Consider the following 20327-nt stretch of genomic DNA (forward strand, 5'->3'; position numbering starts at 1 on the left):
GAGATCGAGAGGAAAAGTAATCAAAGCTAAGATTATTAAAAAGGAGGAAAAAAACACACCGAAATTATAATAAATAAAAATAAAAATATGAAGCAGTACGAGTTAGTAAAGAGTGAGGTGGTAGGTGGGGCCCAGTTGGAGTTTGGTGATGAATGAATAATGCTAAAGCAAAATTGATCTATTTCTTTTTTGGGTTTATTACATTAATTTAATTTAATGTCTAATTCGGAGGAAGAAAAAATAAAAATTTAAAATTTCGTCGGTGAAGGAACCGGGTTTTGTTTTAGGAATTAAAATTGGAAAACCATTCTTTTTAGTCTTTACACTTTTCGAATTATTAGGTTATTTATTTATATATTGATTTGGAGTGATTGGGGTCAGATCAGGATTCACTGGCACTTGTTAGATTGGAGAAAGTGTGAGGAAAGAGAGAGAAGGGTTGGCAAGGAACTGGCAAGTAGGATCATCTCACGCGGCGTGCGTAGATTATGTCTTTACAACTATGCACTTAACACTTTTCCTATATATATATATATATATACTCCTCAATAAATACTATGTAGTATTTTTTTCACCATAATATTTATTAAAAACATTATTGCATGTTTTTTTCACCATAAGTATGGCGTGGAGTATATCTCTTTTTGTAATTAAGAATTAAGAGTATCTTTAGATCAAAATTAATTCATTAAATACGTATTAAATGATTTTTTTATAAATACAAAATATTCATAAATTTAATCGTAATTTTTACTATTTGATAAGTTAAAAAAAAGTTTATTTTAATATTTTTTTCATAAACTTATTAAAATAGATTAAAATAATTATGAGTTACTTTTATAAATTTAAACAAGATTTTCCAAATGTCTGTATGTTTGTTCTGTTATACATCTTTGCCCCAGACTTAGTGTTTTGTCTGTGTTGTAAATGTAACGACCCCTTCTGAGTCCTTTCATTTCTGCTCTTGCTTGGATCCTCTTTTCGGTTTTTTATGCATGGTTTATGAACATTTTCCTAGTCATCGCACATTTGTATATGTGTTCACATTATTGTTAACATGGAAATAGAAATTATTGTAGCTTCTTGGTATTTATGATACATTTTATTATTGGCATTTTCTGCTAATAATTTTAATTTGCTTTACTTTGATTATCTAATCTAATAATTAAAAAAATACAGGAACCGATTACATACATGGCTTAAATTCAAGCACTGAACTATTTCGGTGCAACATTTGGTGTACTTCATCTTTTTCCAATGTACTTTGAAAATTCTAAAGACGATGAAGAACAACAATTCAACTGCGTAACAAGTTCAAGCTTGCATTGGATGTACTTCCTAAAATTACAGCATCAAACTAAATCTACAAGAATCATAACCGTCCAAATAAATAATATTAATCTTATGTTTTCTTTTTTTCCACTACAAATATAGGCATCAAGTTATCAACTATGCATCTACAAAAAAAAATGTAGAACAAAATTTCCATACCAAGAACCCTGAATAAAAAATATGTTTTAAATTAACGTATAGTCAGGAACAATTCTTACGAATCATTTTTTTTTTACTTCAATTATTGACTAACTCCTTCTGAGTACTACTATTTCTTTTTTTTATAAGCTATGGATCATGCTTCATCTACTTCTTATTTATTTTATCAAATCGGCAGACATACATTTACTATTAATATATCTGGGATGATAGCATGAGATGCACACACATGACCAATAATTCATAAATAACGTGTGTCTCTTAATCAAATGGAATGAGATTCGAATTTTAATTGATTTTTAAGTGTTAAATAAATCATATTAATAAAAAAATATTTGATTTATATAGATTTACTCTAACAAAAATTAATCATCATTTTTAATAAAATTACTTTGTATCAATATTATAATTAGAAAAAAAAATGAGATACACACATAAAATATAAATCATTGACTGAGAATAAATAAAATGTATTACATTACATCAAACCATAGAATGCCGGAAACTAATAAAATGCAGCATGACAATAGTTTATTGACCCTAACATACCATTAAGACAAAAAGAACATGATTATCTTTTAATTCCTTTTAATTACTTACTGCCACTTGAAAGACACACCCAAAAACAAAAGAACCTTACGTGCGATTAACACTAACTAATTTGAGAATGTAACAGTTTAAAGTTGACATTCACATTTAACTAAAATCAAATGCCCACTTCAATCATATTAAATTACGAAACTGTTTTTTTTTATCCATAAAAATTAAATACGTGATGGATTCCTTGATAATTACAATACTGAAACTGAAACAATATTAAGGAACTTATTTAAAAAAGATATATATAAATGTGCTTAAATTTAATTGGTTATTTTTTATTAAAAAATAATTCATTCACATGTTGTCAAAGCTAACCCATGAATCAAGTAAACACTTACTTTAGCTTTCCATATAATATAAGGTTAAAATGTATTTTTTTTTAAAACATTATTTAATTTCCTTGCAGAATAATAACAAAATATTAATTAGTTAATTGACAATTTTTTAAATAAAGATTTTTCCTTAAAAACAAGTTTTCATTTTATCTTTTTCTTTCTTAATTAACAAATATTCTATTGATTTCTTTGATTTACTTTTCAATACATATTAATCTTAATTAAAATATACAATTTATATTATTTATTATTTTGAGAATTTAAGTATAACACATTGACGGTATAAAATGTTTTTTATTCCATCAATCAATTACAATAATATAATTATTATTTTTTATAATAATTACTTCAAAAGTTTTATCTAACATATTCTCTATCAACATTGTAAATGCTCCCAAATTATAATTAAAATAATAACGGATTGGTTTCCCCTAATCTCTTTTTTCTCTTGACATTCTATTACATGTGGGGAATAAGTGGGGAGCATAAATTTATTTTGAATATTAAGTTTAAAAAAATTCTAAGGATATGAAAGATAAGAGTCAAATAAAATTATAATGATTTAAAAAACTGTTTTATGAAAACCTAATCTTAACTTTTTTTTTAAAGCCTACGAAAATGTTAGGCCGACTCTGCATTTTGTCTACGATACTTCACTTTACAAATTTATTTAAAGCAATAAAAACAAAACAAATGAAAAAACTCTGATAACCAAATTGAGTATTCCACAAGGTAATTAAACAATAGGTTCGTATTTAGAGTTTATAATTTTCCTATATTGTGTGTGCAAAAAGGGTTTGGGTGGTTAGATCTATATTTGATTGACTTTGGGTCCACTGGCTTAATTCTTAACCTTTTAGTTATTAGTTGTTTTAAGTTTTAACCTGTAACGTGGGTTAGCCAACCCATCCATTATTGTCCCTCTCATTCTCTATTCAACTTTTTCTCAAGTCAATGAGAAATTATACGTAATTTCCAGCTGTGCTTGCTGACTAAAACATACCGTTTATCATTATAAAATGTGCCTTTGGAAATATAAGTTGAGCAATTAAAATTAAAACATAATATAAAACTAGAAGCATTTAATATTTTAAAATTTAAAAGGAATATTGGTGTTTTAAACAATTGTTCAAGATACTATATATTTAAAGTCTTTGATTATATTATTATAAATAAAATTGAATCAATTCGAAAGTAAATGAATAAAAGTAACCGAGTAAAGCATTGATTGAATTTAGTATAAAACATGTCTTGTTAGTTAGCCTAAAAGAATAAGATAATGTGATGCTTCATTTCTTCTTGTTTTGTTTTCTTTTTTTCTTTTTTAGCATTTTTATTAGAATAATTGTTACAACTTTTATGCCACATGGGCAGCGCCCGCTGTCGGTGGTGATATTTTAATAGAATAATAAATTAAAAAATTGTCGTTTTCATCGATTTATGAAAACTAGTCCACGTCACGTTAAAACAACTGTGATCGTGATTTGCGTATGATTACCTTCGCAGTAATGCGTATGATCAATACTTTTATTTTATTAATTAAAAACATTAGAATATGCACCGTATTTAGGCACTTTATGTTTATTTTACAAAAAAAAAATAAAAAATCCTAATTAATACGTGAATTTTATTTTAATTTTACTAATCCCGTAAAGTAAAGGTCCAAGGTCGTGTCCGCTTTAGAGTGAGTGCCACAACTATGCATATAACCTACGTAGGTTTAGTTTTGAGTAAACCATCAAATTTATCTTTAAAATGTGAGATGTTGGTAAGTTGATTGCTGGAAGATAGACAATTGTATGATCATTTGAATTTTCACTTCATCAAATTTTTAGTCTTTTAAACTTTTTTTTATTATAATACTGCATTCTATCTAGAAAAGTAGTCTTTTTGTTAGTAATTGTTAGCAACTCTGGTAGTGATTGTCAAATGTTGTGTTTTTGTTTGTAATTTACTTAGTCTCTTTCTTACTGGTTTCCACGTGGCGTCTAGTGTTTGTATTAGCACTAATCAAATTTAAAGTTTCATATTACAAGTCGAACAGAGATATATTTCATTGGAGAATTATCGTAACACTCTTAAACAAGCACTCGGTTCCTAAATAAGAATCAATATCTATACCTTAATTGGTGGATCATTTTGCTACTTTTTTTTCATTAAAATGTAAAAAAAAAAAAGTAAGGAAGTAGAGTTATTGGTGTTGGGTAGGAGATGTTGGATTCTTATAAGATGTTTAAATTGAAAAGAATAAATGAATAATACGTACAAAAAAGACTCACTTGAAAATTTAAAGATAGGTCTTGAAGATGGTCTCATAATTTAAACTAATAGTAACAAAAAAATATTTTTGCATCCACGTCAACAAAAAGTAATATGAAACATTAAGGAACTAAATAGAAGCATTTAAGGACTAAAATAAAATATTTAGGAACAAAATTAAAGTATCTTGATTAGTATATTTGTGCGGAATAATTACGTAGAATATTTGAATAATTTTAATTGACCTTGAATTTTTTTAAGGAAATTGGAAAAATTGATAAAAAAAAGTTGTAATCAAAGTTTTTATTTTTTTAGTAAAATATCTATCTATACCCATAAAATATTAAAAAAATTACGAGTATTTGATTAACAACTACTTACATAAATACGAGATTCATGTATTTCTTATCTCATTGTCATCTTTATAGATGGTATTATATGATTTGTGTAGTTGATCACACCTAATAAGAACATACTTTATTATTATTTGTTTATTTTTTACATAATGAAATTTAAACCTATAACTTTTTTTTGAATGAAACCTTTTATTAAATTATTTGAAGATTGAATATTAAGATCCATTCCCGAGTAATGATATGTTACATTATACCCCCACAAATTCTTCAACTGCTTTGTTAGTAACATAATATATATATAGGAAAAAAAATGAATGTTTTACCTTTTCATATATTGAGTGAAAAAATACTCTAAAAAATGATTAAAAAAAGGGAGCTCGTCATTTAAAGTTTTTTTTACTCATAACTTTTATATTATCAAAGTAAGTCATTGCTCTTGAATGTGAATATATATCTCATTTTACTATTTTATTTATAGTAAATTATTAATTATTTACAATTTTCCCTTAATATTGTTTTTTTATATTTTATAATCTCAGCTTTAATTTCGCTGAAATATATATTTTTATATTAAAACAAGCAAGTGTGCTATAAAAGTATTTTTTTAGATTCAACTTCTTTTAAATATACAACAGTTATATATATATATATATATATATATATATATATATATATATATATAGTTTCAATAAATAAGTAGAAAAAACAAGAAGTTTGGAAAAAAAATTAAGAAAAATTTTAGGGTATAAATATTAGAGATTTGAAAAGAAAAAAATTATATAGACAATAAAATTTGAGAGAATAATATCTTAACATAAAATAAATTTTTAAAATTAAATAATCCTTTACTTTAAAAAAAATATAAAAAAATAAACATTAAGTAACAATGAAGTCATCATGTGGCATAAAAAAATAAGAAGGTTCAATGAGAGACATTTCCACGTTTAAAAAATAATCACTTTCACAAAAAAAATAAAATTGGGAGTGATTCTTCATTCTTCCACATTATTAAAAAAAAACTTAAATTTATAGTATAAGATTTTTTTTCATCTCAAATATAAATTTTTCATACTTTCGAAACAGTTTTTATTGTTTTAAAATTTACTCTTTCTTAGCATTATTTATATTATTTATTTAAATTAATTACATATGTTTTTTATATATGTCCAGACCTTTTATTCTTTTTAATATCATTTTAAATTTAAGTAAATTGAAATATAAATTTGCATTACACTACATACTTGATACTACACTCTTTATTTAAAGTCGAAGCAAATGCTTCTATGATCTCCCAAACATATACTAAAAAATAATGCTAAATTGATCCTTAAAATAGGAGAACACGTGACATTAGTTATTATATTTCACGTCCTCGATAAATAAACGATTAATGTAACTTCATCACATGTTATATGTTTGGATGGCTAAAATAAACACTTGTTCTTTTAAGTTTCATAAAGGTATTCTACAACAACCGAAAATAAAGACTAGGGAGCCACCCTCGTGGATTTTTTTTATTTTATAAGATACATTTAATTTTCACTTGAGGTATTCTTACTCGAGTTATATATGACCATTATAACATTAAAGTTTTTTTTTTATAAGTATTTAATCTAATTGTATATTTATAACCTAAATACAAAACTATTAATTTAGTTAGAACAACATTGTCACAATTCTATACTCGAAGATAATCCCGTTGATTTGTGTAAGCTTATCACATATTATTTAAAAAATGAGTTAACCTAATTCAGCTTATTTTTTTGTGATGTAAAAAACATTTAACTTAGTTTAACCTGCCATGAGTTGATAGTTAAGAGAGTTTATTTGCAACCTGACTCGTCTCATTAAACAAAATAATTGTAAAAAAAAAAAGAAAAATAGAATAAAATAGAACAAACCAAATATAAAAAGTTTAATCAAGTACTAACTCTTGATAACACAATCAGAAAATATGCAAATAAAGTAAAAAATTCTCAAGGAAATTTATATTAGAAAAGGAAAATAAATAAGGTAAGAAGATGGGTCGTTAAAAAATATATTAATGGAGGCAAACACAATATCTAACTACTAATATAAACATATTTAAATTATATATATATATATATATATATATATATATATATATATGTATGCATATTTACTTCATCTTAAATATTTTGTAAGATTAAAGTCTCTCTCTATATAACAAAAATTTAATTGAAATACACTAATATATTTTTAGAAGGTCTTTCAATCATAAATTGTTATAAAATGAAAATCATTAATTTTCATAATAATTACTTTAGAAGTCAAATCTATATTATTTCAGTTAATTAAGAATATAAAACTCTTTAAACAAAGGCATGGCAGCAGGAAGAACAGGGATTTTGGTTCGTAAAATCGACTCGATTGATACCTTAATTAATTTGTTATTCGTTTGTCGATGCAAAATTTCAACTAATGAAATGCTAATGTTAACGTTTGCCTATGTCCAACGTGAATGGTTATGGCAACGCAAAAGGGTCTCTACTCCAACGCAAGCTAATGGTCACAAGGGCATTTTCCTACGGAAAGAAAAGAGAAGAAAAGAAAATCTTAAAGCTAGTACGGCCTTCCTTTTTCAACAAAAAAACCAAAAGAAATAATTAATAAAAAGAAGAAGAAGCATTGTTTAATAATTATTGAATTTTAATTTGATCTGTGGGTGAAGCATCACATATGATCATGATAATTTTTTCTACTTCAATCAAACTTTTAGCAACTTTTAATCATTTGGCATAACACACGGATAATATTAAAATAAGTCAATCCTCAATGTAAAAAAACAAAAAAGGTTAAGAGTAGCCAATTTCTTTTTCCTATAGCACAATTTTTAATCTTCCATCCTCCATATTTGAAGTCACCTGAAAAATAAGGTGGGTATATGGGAAAAGGGCAAGTTGTGCTAATTACAAAACTCATAATAATTGGGTTAGTCCATGGTCTTGTAATAACAATAATAACAACAGGCCACGTTAAAAAGCATGTGAGGGAGGTGGGGCCAGGGACAACCGAGCAAGTTCCAATATCATAATTTAGTGTGGGCCCCACGAAGAACAAGAGGTAACAGCTGGCAATGTGTTTGCTTGTGTTGGGTGGAAAGTGAACTGTGAACCACACGATGCCCTAAAACACAAATTTCACTATACACATTACATATACCACACCAAATCTAAAACTAAAAAGAGTTTTATAGAGAAAAAAAAAAATTGGGTTGGGACACAATGTCGGGCAAAGATATTTGGCATGTTGAATCACTGGCTCCAGTCTAGCAATTTCATTACAACCTCTCTTTTGTTCTTCTTTGGTACGAACTTAGCATCAATGCCATGGGTTCAATGCTTTCTTTCCTATAACTGCAACCCTGCTACTACTAGCTACTACTCAATTAAGAATTAAGGCCACAACAAAACTGAAGAATGGGGTTTCCTTCATTTCATTCTCTTTATTATTTTTTCACAAAGGAAATAAAATAAAATAATAAAATTGAGTCATTACATTACATAGTCATAATGGACCCATTCATTTCAGATTTATAGATCATTTGTTGGACGTTGGCTACCTAGCAAAAGTGTCGGTGCTGCTACCTTCTCGCTCCTCCCCTCTGTCCTTTATTATTTTTAAAAAATAAAAATGTCTTTTTCTTTCTTTCTTTCTTTCGAGTTGCTTTAAATAAAAATACAAAGGTTCTACACCACAACAAGTAAAGGGCCTTCATCATTATTATTATTATTGGACAACGCCATATACAAGTCTTTCTCTCTACCTGGGTTCATTGAAATGTTAAATTGGACAGACCACCTACTTTTTAGAGTACATCAATACTCTATTCAATATGCATAAGTTAGATTGGTATAGCATGTCCATCAAACTATATTTTTATATGTGTTGACCACGAGGAATATAACATGCATTGAAATCAGGACCCTAATGCCTCTGCATTTCACATACGTTATCACTAATTAATTTTAAGGGACTTGTAATTTTACATTGTATAACAAATTTCTAACGTATTCTATAGTATTAAATTAATTTAATATTTTCTTTAATTGGTTATTTATTGTAATGACAATTTTATTTTTATTAACTTCTTAATTAATATATCTATAATAAACATTAACAATCGTCTTTCATTTTTTAGTTCTAACATTAAAATATTTTCAATTTACATTTAATTTATAAATACTTATGCAATGCAGGGTATACTTATTTGTTCATATTTTAATTCGAATAAATATATGCACCATACATGTGATACTGAAGCATCAAACATATCTTCGCGAGATACGGAAATCATAGGCATTACATAATTCTATCAGCAGCACCATCAAAACTGTACGGTGTCTCTCACAAGCATCAGAATATAACTAGCCAAATTTAGTTAAAGTTGCCGTATGTACCAGAACGACAAGTTGTGACTAACTCTCTTCTTAACTAAAATTACGTTCCTGAGAAAGAAAAACTTTACCTAGACAAATAGATGTTTAAACCGTGTTCGTTTGACATGTTTAATCTGAAATAGGACTTTTCTATTCAATATAAAAATTGGTGAATATTTATTTACAAGATGCAATCATGACCATGATAATGATAATAACTGCCACTATTGTAATTATTATTGTTATAATTGCAAGTCACATGTACAAGAGAATCCTTCTTGCCAAGAAAGTGCGACAGCGAGACTATAAAATACTCAAAAACAAGAACAATAACTTGTTTGGCTACATGAAATTTGGCTCAGGCTCAGGCAGATGCAAGAGCAACTATGAGTTGTTGAGTTACTTTGCCGACGTGTCGGGTGATTTATACATAAATTATTAACAAGAGGAAGTGATCAAAATATTCGTGCTAGGGTCTATTGTAAAGTGGTTCTAGAAGTTTACACATCTATTGTGACTATGATTATAATGTGGGTAACGTTTTATATTGTCAAAAATGTTAATATAACAAAAAAGCCTATAGACATGTCGAAGTAAATTGACAAGCGGAAAAGACAACTAGGTTCTACATGTCTTAATTCAATCGTCTGTTATCAATCGTTCACACCGATTTAACATTTAACAAATAAAACCTGAGCATTAAAAATAAACTAATAAAACCTTTATAATTAACTAAAATGAAAAATATCAATCAACCGTAAAAAATTAATTAAACCAAGGATTAACGAAATAAACAGTCCAAAACGTCTACATCAATCAATAATTTGAACAAAAGGGTCTTCTTTTCCCAAACGATGGTGCCCACAAATTCGAAAAAGTTTGAGCTGGGTTAGATCAATGGAAAAACCCCAGCCACGGATTGAATGAATCACAGCAAAGATCTGTAGCTACATAAGAGCATCGCAGGAACTAGTTTTCCAACTATACCAGTAAAAACCAAGATCAAAAACTCCATATAACGGATGCAATACAAACTCATTTTCACAACATAACGGATAGTATACAAAACATTTTCCTTCTATGGACACAAGTGAATAATACAATACCCTATCCCTTTCGGAGACAGAAGGTCAAAAAATGTGTGCGATTTGACCGTATATAAGAGAGATGCTGCAACCAACAAACTCACCTTGCGTTTACCATCTTCCACACGAAAAGCGCATATTATAGGTCAAAATCTGCCAAAGGATATATATATATATATAACTTGGAAGTAACATCGTGTCTGTGGACTCCATATGCAATTGGACATGTAATCATCACTATCCTAATTGGTATTGCTATGGGCTGCATGGACACACCATATAAGCTTAGTGTTTGCATTTTGTTTTTATGTCTTCCATACTCTAATGGTGCCATCCACAGAAGAAGTTACCATGCAGTTTTCCTTTGGATGATAACTAACACTTGTTACCTAACAGAAAATCCATATGCATTATATCATTCTCACATCCTTCAAAAGGCTGTTAAATAAAAGAAACCTATGCATCTCTACAGGTAAAACGACAATCATATTATAAAGCACAAAATGTCATCAGTCCAAGCTGCAACATGCACGCTTTTTTGGAACAAAATAAAGCATCTCACCCCATAGGGTAAGGTAATGATGATATTATCATCAGACTTGAAACTGACAATAATAAAATATAGCATAAGGAACATAAGTTAAAGAAATAACAAAGTTCCTCTAAACATAATCAGCAACTGACCAAAGTACCATCAAGAATAACTGCTTGGGAAGTTGAGGGAGAATCTTTGTTTTGGAAGAAAGTTACCATATTATTTCAACTATCAAGTGTTTGTGATAACAATTTTCTTGCGGGGCTTTGAACACAATGCCAAAAAAATGGTGAGAAATCAATTAAATCATAATGAACAAGTGTGTTAAATCATATATGGCTTAAATGAAAATTCATAATTATTAAACAGCAAGTTTTGTAAAAGGGTATCAAGGCATCAGTTTTCCTTTGTTGAGGCTTAAGGAGGAATTGAAAATTTGAAGCAGCCATATTCATGATTCAAGACAAATTATTAATGAAGAAAAGGTCTATAATGTCCTTTTAGTATCACCCTTGCACAGCTTGCTTCCAGAAAGAATAAACTAGTGAAAAGAAATTACCACTGAGGTATGAGCCCTGAATCTTGAAACAACAGATGCATCTACAAGATCCCAAAAATAGATGAAGCCATCCTCAGAGCCGCCAGTTACATGAGCATCCGTATTGGTAAGGCAGCAATCCAATTTGTAAGACTGAGGGATAGAAATGGTCAAATATTCAAAAAAAAAAAAAAAGAAGACGACGAATATTTAAAAAGTTTGTAACATGTAAAGTTACTTAAAAGTTAAATCACACAAGAAAATGCTTTAAGAATGAACAATTGCAGGAACCGCTAAATAATAGTCCAGAAATAAAGATATATAAGTGACAGTGAATCTCAACTTGTATCCCAAATTCTTTGGGAGCTTGCACCTGGTCCTGTATCTTTAAACAAGGCTATATGCAGAACATTAAAAAGTAGGAAGTGCTAAAATCAGTTTCAGGCATCTGCAGACTAACCTTATTAGTGTGCCCTTTATATTCTTGTAACAGTTCACCTGTGGACCTGTCACAAGAAAGAACTATGAAACTTGCAGAGGGATAAAGACCCATACCATAGTAATTTTTCCAAAAATGCAATAAACATACCTGTCCAAAAGACGCAATGTAGAGTCTAAGCAACCGGCTAGAATGCAGTTACCATCATTTGACATTGATACACAGTTGACAGATTGCCCTAAATTATCGGATATTTCTCTGGTGAATATAAAATAGATCGTCAGCAAAAATTTCACAATGCAAACAAATTTTATGGCCACAACAAAAGTGTCCAACAGCACTCTACTGCGTTACTTGATAGACTGTTTTAAACATGAATTACAAAATGATGGTCTCGAAGTTATGTTTGAAAGAAACCTGCCAATACGAATGTCAAATGTTCGAACAGTTCCATCAACACTTCCTCCAATAATTTCAGTTTTTGTTAAACAAACAGACATCACACTATCCGCAAATGTGTCAATAATCTGCATGTCAATTGCAACTCTAGATTAATAAAAGACAAAATGTAGAAACAAATAGAGTACTATTGCATGTAATAGATAACTGTTAAAGGAAAAAAAATACGCAAGAGAATGATTTTGATGAAATGCACCTGAATTGGCTCTGTGCTGTGGGATCTGCAGTCCCAAGCACGCAACGATTGATCATAGCCAGCAGAGACTACAACAGATGAATACTCATTGAATTTGATACCATTTACCTGCAGAAGAAGAAATTATCAATCAGAAACTATAGTAATCTATACCCTTCTGCATAAACACTCATAAAAGGCCAAAATGGTATTGAAGCAAATGGGTGAGAGAAGTTAATAAAGAATGGAGAAATGGAAAAAGTGAAAAATAGGAGAAGGATAGCTCACCTCACCATCATGGCCACGAAATTTCCTAATTACACGTCCAGTTGCAACGTCCCAATAAAATATTTGTCGATCTCCACCACAGGAACATAACTTGGAGTTGTCCCTGATAATAGTAGCATGCAAATAATTAATGTATTATCATGAACTCAACTAGTGAGTGTTGACCCTAAATAAACCTAAATAAACCCTACAAATTGAAGAATTCCGAATATGCATGATTCTGAGAGAGAGAGAGTACTGTGTGACATGGACATCGCGGACTTCGCGAGCGTGGGATTTATAAGTCTTGATATGGATGCCACGGTGAGGATTCCAGAGGCGTATGGTACGGTCTTTGCCGCAACTTAGAACATAATTGCCGTCGGTGTTGAACCTCGCGGCTAACACACCACCCTCGTGACCCTTCAGCACGTTTACCTCTTTCCCAGGAACATCATTTTTCACGCTCATCTCTTCTACTTCACTAGGCTCTAGGAGAGAAAGACACACACACCCCTAAATTAAATATGAGTTGTTAGACACAACCAATAAACCTCCAACAACTGCATTTGCAGACCCACGTTCTCGTTCTGTACCTTCTTCCCAAATCTCCAATCCAACCCTTCAACCAACTCCAAAATACGACGCGATTCACTGAGCTATTCTGCGGCGGCGAGGGAGGAACAAACAGAGTTGGGGTAAGGAATGAATGCAGAGAGAGAGAGAGAGAGAGAGAAATATTTTTCTTTTAATGACGTCTCTAAAAATATCATGTGGTAGGGGTGAGTCCATACAAGTCTTTCTCGGCCTAGGCCAGGTTTTAAATTTTTAAATGGATTGCGCCGAATGTCCAAGTCACTACTAAAGGACCCAGAGTCCAGAAATCAGAATTACGAAGGGAGTTGTTATTGGTCTCACTCCTATTACTATGGGCCACTGCCAACTGATTGACCCTTTTTTTATTCTCAGAATGCCTTTATCACATTAGCATTGATCAGTTGTAGGTCATGCAATGCAGGACCATGATTTCAATGTATAACATTATTCATACTCCATTAACACAACAAAATTATGATTCGGTTGCAATATTTTTCTTTTTTTTAAAATTATTTTTTTTTAAAAAAAATTGATGTTTTTTTCATTGATTGAACTTTGCAATAATTGACTTGACTGACACTATTTTTTCCAATATATAATGATTGAACACTATTTTTTTATATGCATATCAACTATATTAAATATAGATGCAATCTAAACTATTTATTTTATCGGTGCAATCTTAGTCGTTGGTATGACTCATAAGCGAATAGTACATGATCTAATATAACTAGCAATAGGGGTGTGATGTAACTCGACACCTTTGGTTGATATTCACTTTATTGCTAAAAACATGAAAAGTGTTGTGTATTGCGATGGTGACATTATTTCATCATCTGAAGGAGTATTGCGATGTTTTAAGTCACTCTTGCCACTATCCTTGCCACTATCCTTGCCAGCTTTTTTTTTAGTCTCTGTGTGTTTGAGTTGCACCCAACTGCTAAACCTTCATGCAACACTTGTAGGAGTTGTTGATGACTTGTACTCTGTGACATAGCTCCGAGGTCCTCCAAATGACGATCCAATGATTCTATTAGAAGTTGACACCACCTCTACATTCCAGCATCACATTGTGTTGATGTAGTCACTCTATGATGCCTTTGCTGCACCTTTCCCTTCATGTGAGGGGCCTTCAAGGGGATTGCGTCCAACAATATACGATATCAGTTTTATGGAAGCCATCACAAATATGAAAAAAAAATTGGAAAAATAAGTCAATAATCCTTCATGAAAAACAATTATATTAACTAAGAAAATAAAATATTTTTTTCATTAGTTTTAAAAAAATAACAATAATAAAATTAACATATAAAGGAATTATGATTTCTGTTGTGTGTCTTGAAAAAGATCACAATGAAATCATGATTTCGTTTGTACGTTTTGATGAAACACACAACAAAATCACAATTTCGTTGTGGTCTTTGTTTAGATACACAATGGAATTATAATTCTATTGTATCATTCAAAAGTAAATAAAAAGTACATAACGGAAATGCGATTCATTATAAACTTAACTACAATAGAATCACGATTCCATTGAACACAAAATTGCAAAAAAAAAATTACTAATGCAAAGGGGTGTTGAAGGAGGAGAACAGAAGGGATGAAGAATTTTGAACCCAGAGACACAGAAGTTTCTTTTCACCTCTAGGCAGGAGACAATAGCAAAACATGTAAGAACCAATAGGAACACCCTACTAATAACAACACTCTGAACCATCCAAACCAAATGTAGCTTTCTTTCTTGTTGTATTAATATTGAAGTTAATTTTATTTGTATTAATTATATGAAAATAAAATTAAGAAGAGAGGAAGCCTCCAAATAAAGCTGAAATTAATTAAGTTCTCTAACTGTTGGGGGAAGTGAAATTTTAAGGTCATGCAAAATGAAGGCCGAAGGCAATTATGCTCTTTTCATATCCCGATAGTTACAGTTTTGTAAATACCCCTTATTTAAGTTAATTAACCATCCCACTTCTTTGATTAAATAAATAATAATATATTAATAGAGAAATGAAGTACTACGAATAGTATAAGTAGTTGGAGAAACAACAGTTATGCCTGTCATCTTGGAATTGTCACCACAAAAGCATCAATTTCATTTTATGGCTCTCAAACATGGATTATTCTTGTTGGCCCTTGCATGCTTTGTTGCATATGGCACAGCAACAAGGGACTTGGCGATGAAGAGCCCAAAACAGAATCACGTGGAGTGCTGGAGCAACCTCATTGTGCTAAAATCATGTTACAATGAGATTATGCATTTCTTCATCAATGGTCAAGCTGATATTGGCCCCAACTGTTGCTGTTCCATTACGGTAATAACCCATGATTGCTGGCCCGAAATACTCACTTCCCTGGGCTACACTCACCTTGAAGCTCTCAATATACGTGGCTATTGTGATGCTGCTGCTTCAAGCCCAGCTTTGGCCCCTGCTGCTGATGGACCTGCCAACCCAATCTATTAAACAAATATTCAATTTGATAATTAGTTGCCTTCTGTTGAGAGTGAATCATGGTTTTCCCATGCAAAGAGGAATGGTCTTATCATATGTATCTATGGAATAAATTCAGTTTCTTCCAATTTGAATCTTAAAAGTATGTTAGTTTATTAAATTTGACGGGACAATAAGTATGATGATTTGTCAATAATACATATGCAGGTTACATTTTGTGATCGTTAGTTTAATGGCGATAGAAATTTTCATTGCTGCCAAGTTTAGACAATATTCTTTCCCTTTCTTTCGTAATAGTTAGTTACACCTTTTTTACTCACCAAACTTTGTTAGGTAAATACACAAGAAATCGTAAGGGCTGTTAAAGAATATGAATCGCCCCTAAGTGATATAACTTACAATTAAAATGTGTCAAGTGAAGAAGTAAAATGACTAAACTTAGTTGCTTAATGATAAAATAAAATAAAATAAATTTGATGTTATCCAGATCAGATTCGATTTTGATTGGAAATAGGCACTTAGAGCACTATACTTATGTTTGATCCAAATAACAAAATTCTTCTGATAATCAGGGAAATTTTTACTGTAATTATGTGAATCATAGATAGTGCTACGCCACGCCTACCAACATACGGGAATGGAATGAATGTGATGTTTTATTCTTATCATTTTGTGTAACTAAAGATAGAATAGAACCCATTTATTATGTCATTTTCCTATATAGTATTTTAAGACCTCGTCTAATAATATTCTGAAAATGTGCTTTGCCCATTTTTCATTAATCTATGAATTGATCTAGCTTAGAATTAGAATCGTTTTTACTCAAAGTTGGGTGTGTGAAATTAATATAACTACATATATTTGTCAAGCAAGCATAACTAAAATGAGCCATATTTGTAGCTAGAGGTCAAAACTTAGATTTCAATAACCGAATATTGAAAACCAGAGATACAAACTCGTGGATACCAGGAAATTAATATAAATCCAAAGCGTACAATCATGAAGACTTTGTTAGACCTCTAATATTTTTCCACCTTGACTCCATATAGCAAGAAGGATCATGTTGCGTGTAGACACCAAATTTGGAATAATGGGACCCGGGGCTTCATAAACCTGAACCCCATCAACATAAATCTTCACATTGGAGGCATCCTCGTCATGGAACCAGGACAGAATTATTATAATACACGAACATCAAGCATAAAAGTGGTGGCACGTTTAGGTGTGCCCCGAACACTTGCATAATGCACACCCAGAAGTATCCTTAGGCACAAAACCTTGCCCTTCAAATTGCCATACCCCTCGTGAATAATCGTAGCCCTGCAAGGTATATAAATAATGAATATATTACAAGCCACATAGTGTGTACATTTAATTTAAGCAAAGAGATCATTAGGACTGCCCATTAAAGCATTGTTTAAGGAATTAAAAAAATATTTATTATAAAAATCATATGATAAAAAGTCACAAGTAATATAATTTTACGCATTTAAATTAATTTTTTCTTTTAATTTTTTAACCAATGATCTAAGAACACTTATTAGTATTTTTCTTAAGTTTAATTTACCTCTGTGCGGATTTCTGAACGAGGGTTGGTATTGCTATGTGGGGATAGAGGTTTGTCTGTGACGTGCACCCACAGCTTGTGTACTCTGTTTTTAAACCTATAGCGTTCTCTTACGGGTAAATTATAAGGCTTGTGATTTTTAAAATTGGAGATGTTGAGTGAGAGTTCAGTGAAACCGAGTGTTAAGTCCACTGGCATGAGTGGCATGCTCCTTGATGTGGTGTGCATGACTGATGCAAAATACATAGCAATGTTCAGAAGAACTATCTGATACAAAGCACCCATGTCTTTTTCTAAAGTGGAAAAGCTTGGAATTTGGTGATTTTAGTGGATGCTGATTCAGTGATGCAGAGAGTGGAATATATATAGTACTAGGTATAGCCTGCAGAATAATTATAAGTGGAAGAATAAGCTAAGCACATCTAAAGAAGTTAACTTGTTCCAAACCATATTCCATTGTCGTCGCACATTTATATCTGCTTGGTAGACTGTGACTTCCTGAGAGTTTGTATCAAACGAGGTAGTAGGTTTGAAGTATAGTTTTGCATTTTGCATTTTGCATGCTTCAAAATGAGTGCCAAGAATACTTGAAATTTAAGTTTAACTTGTAAGAAAAATAATATATATATATATATATATATATATATATATATATAAATTTAATTTATTTATTTAAACGAGCCTAGCTAATCAAAACTTTGAGTTTAATTTGTTAAAAAAATAAAATAAAATTTGAGCTTGTCTTGTTAAAAAAAATAAAGTTAAACTTATCTAAATAATCTATGACTTAGGTATATATTTTTTCTTTTATAATTTTTTTCTTAAATTATTTTGATAGGCTTAAGCTTGGTCGGATTCATGATTACAAAATTTGAGTTTGATATTTATTTGTGATCGAGCAAATTTTATAAATTACTTTAACTTATTTGAGGATCTCGTCTAATTAAAAACTTACTTAAGTGACTTATTTTATACAAAGTAATAATATTTTAACACTAATTTATTTTATACATCCTATCAATAGTTTTTATCTCTCTTATTATCATATCATATCATCTATTATATCTATATTTTTTTTCTTTTTAGGTGTCAAGTAGGTTTTGGGTGTAAAAAAATAATTTTCACTTATTTTTATTTGTCTAAGAAGGCATGCATGATCAAAGTTCTCTAAAAAGCATCATGTCATAAAATAATATACTTTAACCTTACACACTTGCATGCATAAGGTAGAATGTTATAGCGAACAAATTCTTGCATTCAGAAGCATTGAATCTAAGAGGAGAAAATCCGACGACAGCCGGTTGGATTGAGACGTGCACGCCATTATTCCGCGGAACACGAAACAAAAAGAAAGGATAATAATACCTAAATAACCGACAAAATGAATTAATTCTTTTACTGATTTAAATGTTAATGTTACCAGATTAAAAGTTTTTTTTAAAAAAATACCAAATTAGTCTCTCATAAATACAAAGTACTAAATTTCTTAAAGAAAAACAAAGTAATAACTAAATATATTCTTTTATATTACGACCATAGTCCTTTAGAAGACGTACGGGATATAATGACATTTTCAATGTTTTAAAAAAAAAATTTGGGGGCGGGAAAACTTAGAGGCTAAATGATAAAATTGTAAACCTTGAATGACCAATTTAGATTTATTCCAAAAATTGAAAAGCTTGATCAAGAGTGCTCATGATTATTTAAATAACTATAATCATAAGTAATAAATAACTATATTATAAGTGGTTATTATAATATAATTATAATTAATTTTTTATAACTAATTATAATTCGATAAAACTAGTTATTGTTTTTAAAATATAATTATGAATAAACTAATTATATAATAAATTTTATCTAAAATCATTGATTAAGAATGAATAAAAATAAGTTATTTAAAATAATCATAACTATAAAACTAATTATAATTATAGTTATGGTTATCTTTTAAAAACTAGTTTTTTTAGCAGTCCTAAACCTGATCTACGACTTCATGTAACATAAATTCAAAACCTGAAGTATTATTAATTGAAGAGAGGATGTTCTCCTCATCTTTCGTATACTACCACCAATCTTAACTGTTTCCAAAATACTGAGACGTCTAAGGCCACACATGCAAAGAGCAGCCTTCTACAAAGTTGAGAAAGAGTTCGCCACATCAATCACAAAGCGATAATTCAAATCATCTTAATCACCTCAATATCCACAGCTATGTTAATTTTGCTTTCCGCATAAATCAAGCATTTCCTGTGTTTCCTTGATCCCTCCAAAGTTGTTCCCCCAATATGTGACATAACAAAACATTTCATTCGCCAAATCCACCTAATATATATATATTAATGTTGTTTTCTTTTAATCTTATGTACATGGGTTGCGGTACCCTTTGTACCACCATCAATATATTCTCTTTATTTGCCGATAAAAAAAATCTATATATTATTTACTATGAAAAGTAGTCCTGCTGATCAAAGTTTAGAGTATAGAAGATAAGCTACATCATCAAGTCAAGCGTTAGCCCCTGCTGCGCTGCTGATGGACCTGCCAACCCAATCTATGAAATAAATAAATATTCAACGTCTTATTTTTGCTTTGTTAGGAGTAAATCATGGTTTCCTATATAAGAGGAATGTTCTTATGACGTGGTATCTAAGGAAAGCTGGTTTAGATACATGTCATCAGCTACCTCGAATTTGACCACTAAGAGTATGTTAGTGAAATTTTGACGGCAGAACAAGTATGGTGATTTGTCAATAACACAAACTCCA

General features: G+C 30.1%; 1 protein-coding gene across 1 annotated transcript; it reads right to left on the minus strand.

Moving 5' to 3' along the window:
• Positions 1 to 10186: 10186 nt before the first annotated feature.
• LOC114413193 (WD repeat domain-containing protein 83-like) lies at positions 10187 to 13720 on the minus strand. Its single transcript, XM_028377449.1, has 8 exons — positions 13199 to 13720; positions 12961 to 13063; positions 12694 to 12801; positions 12456 to 12565; positions 12189 to 12296; positions 12060 to 12105; positions 11621 to 11752; positions 10187 to 10915 (listed from the first exon to the last, which is right to left on the minus strand). Exons 1-8 carry the CDS (start codon positions 13408 to 13410, stop codon positions 10832 to 10834), a joined length of 903 nt encoding a protein of 300 aa, XP_028233250.1. The 5' UTR covers positions 13411 to 13720; the 3' UTR covers positions 10187 to 10831.
• Between the last annotated feature and the right edge of the window lie 6607 nt (positions 13721 to 20327).

This window comes from Glycine soja, chromosome 5, assembly GCF_004193775.1.
Source record: "Glycine soja cultivar W05 chromosome 5, ASM419377v2, whole genome shotgun sequence".
Lineage (NCBI taxonomy): Eukaryota > Viridiplantae > Streptophyta > Magnoliopsida > Fabales > Fabaceae > Glycine > Glycine soja.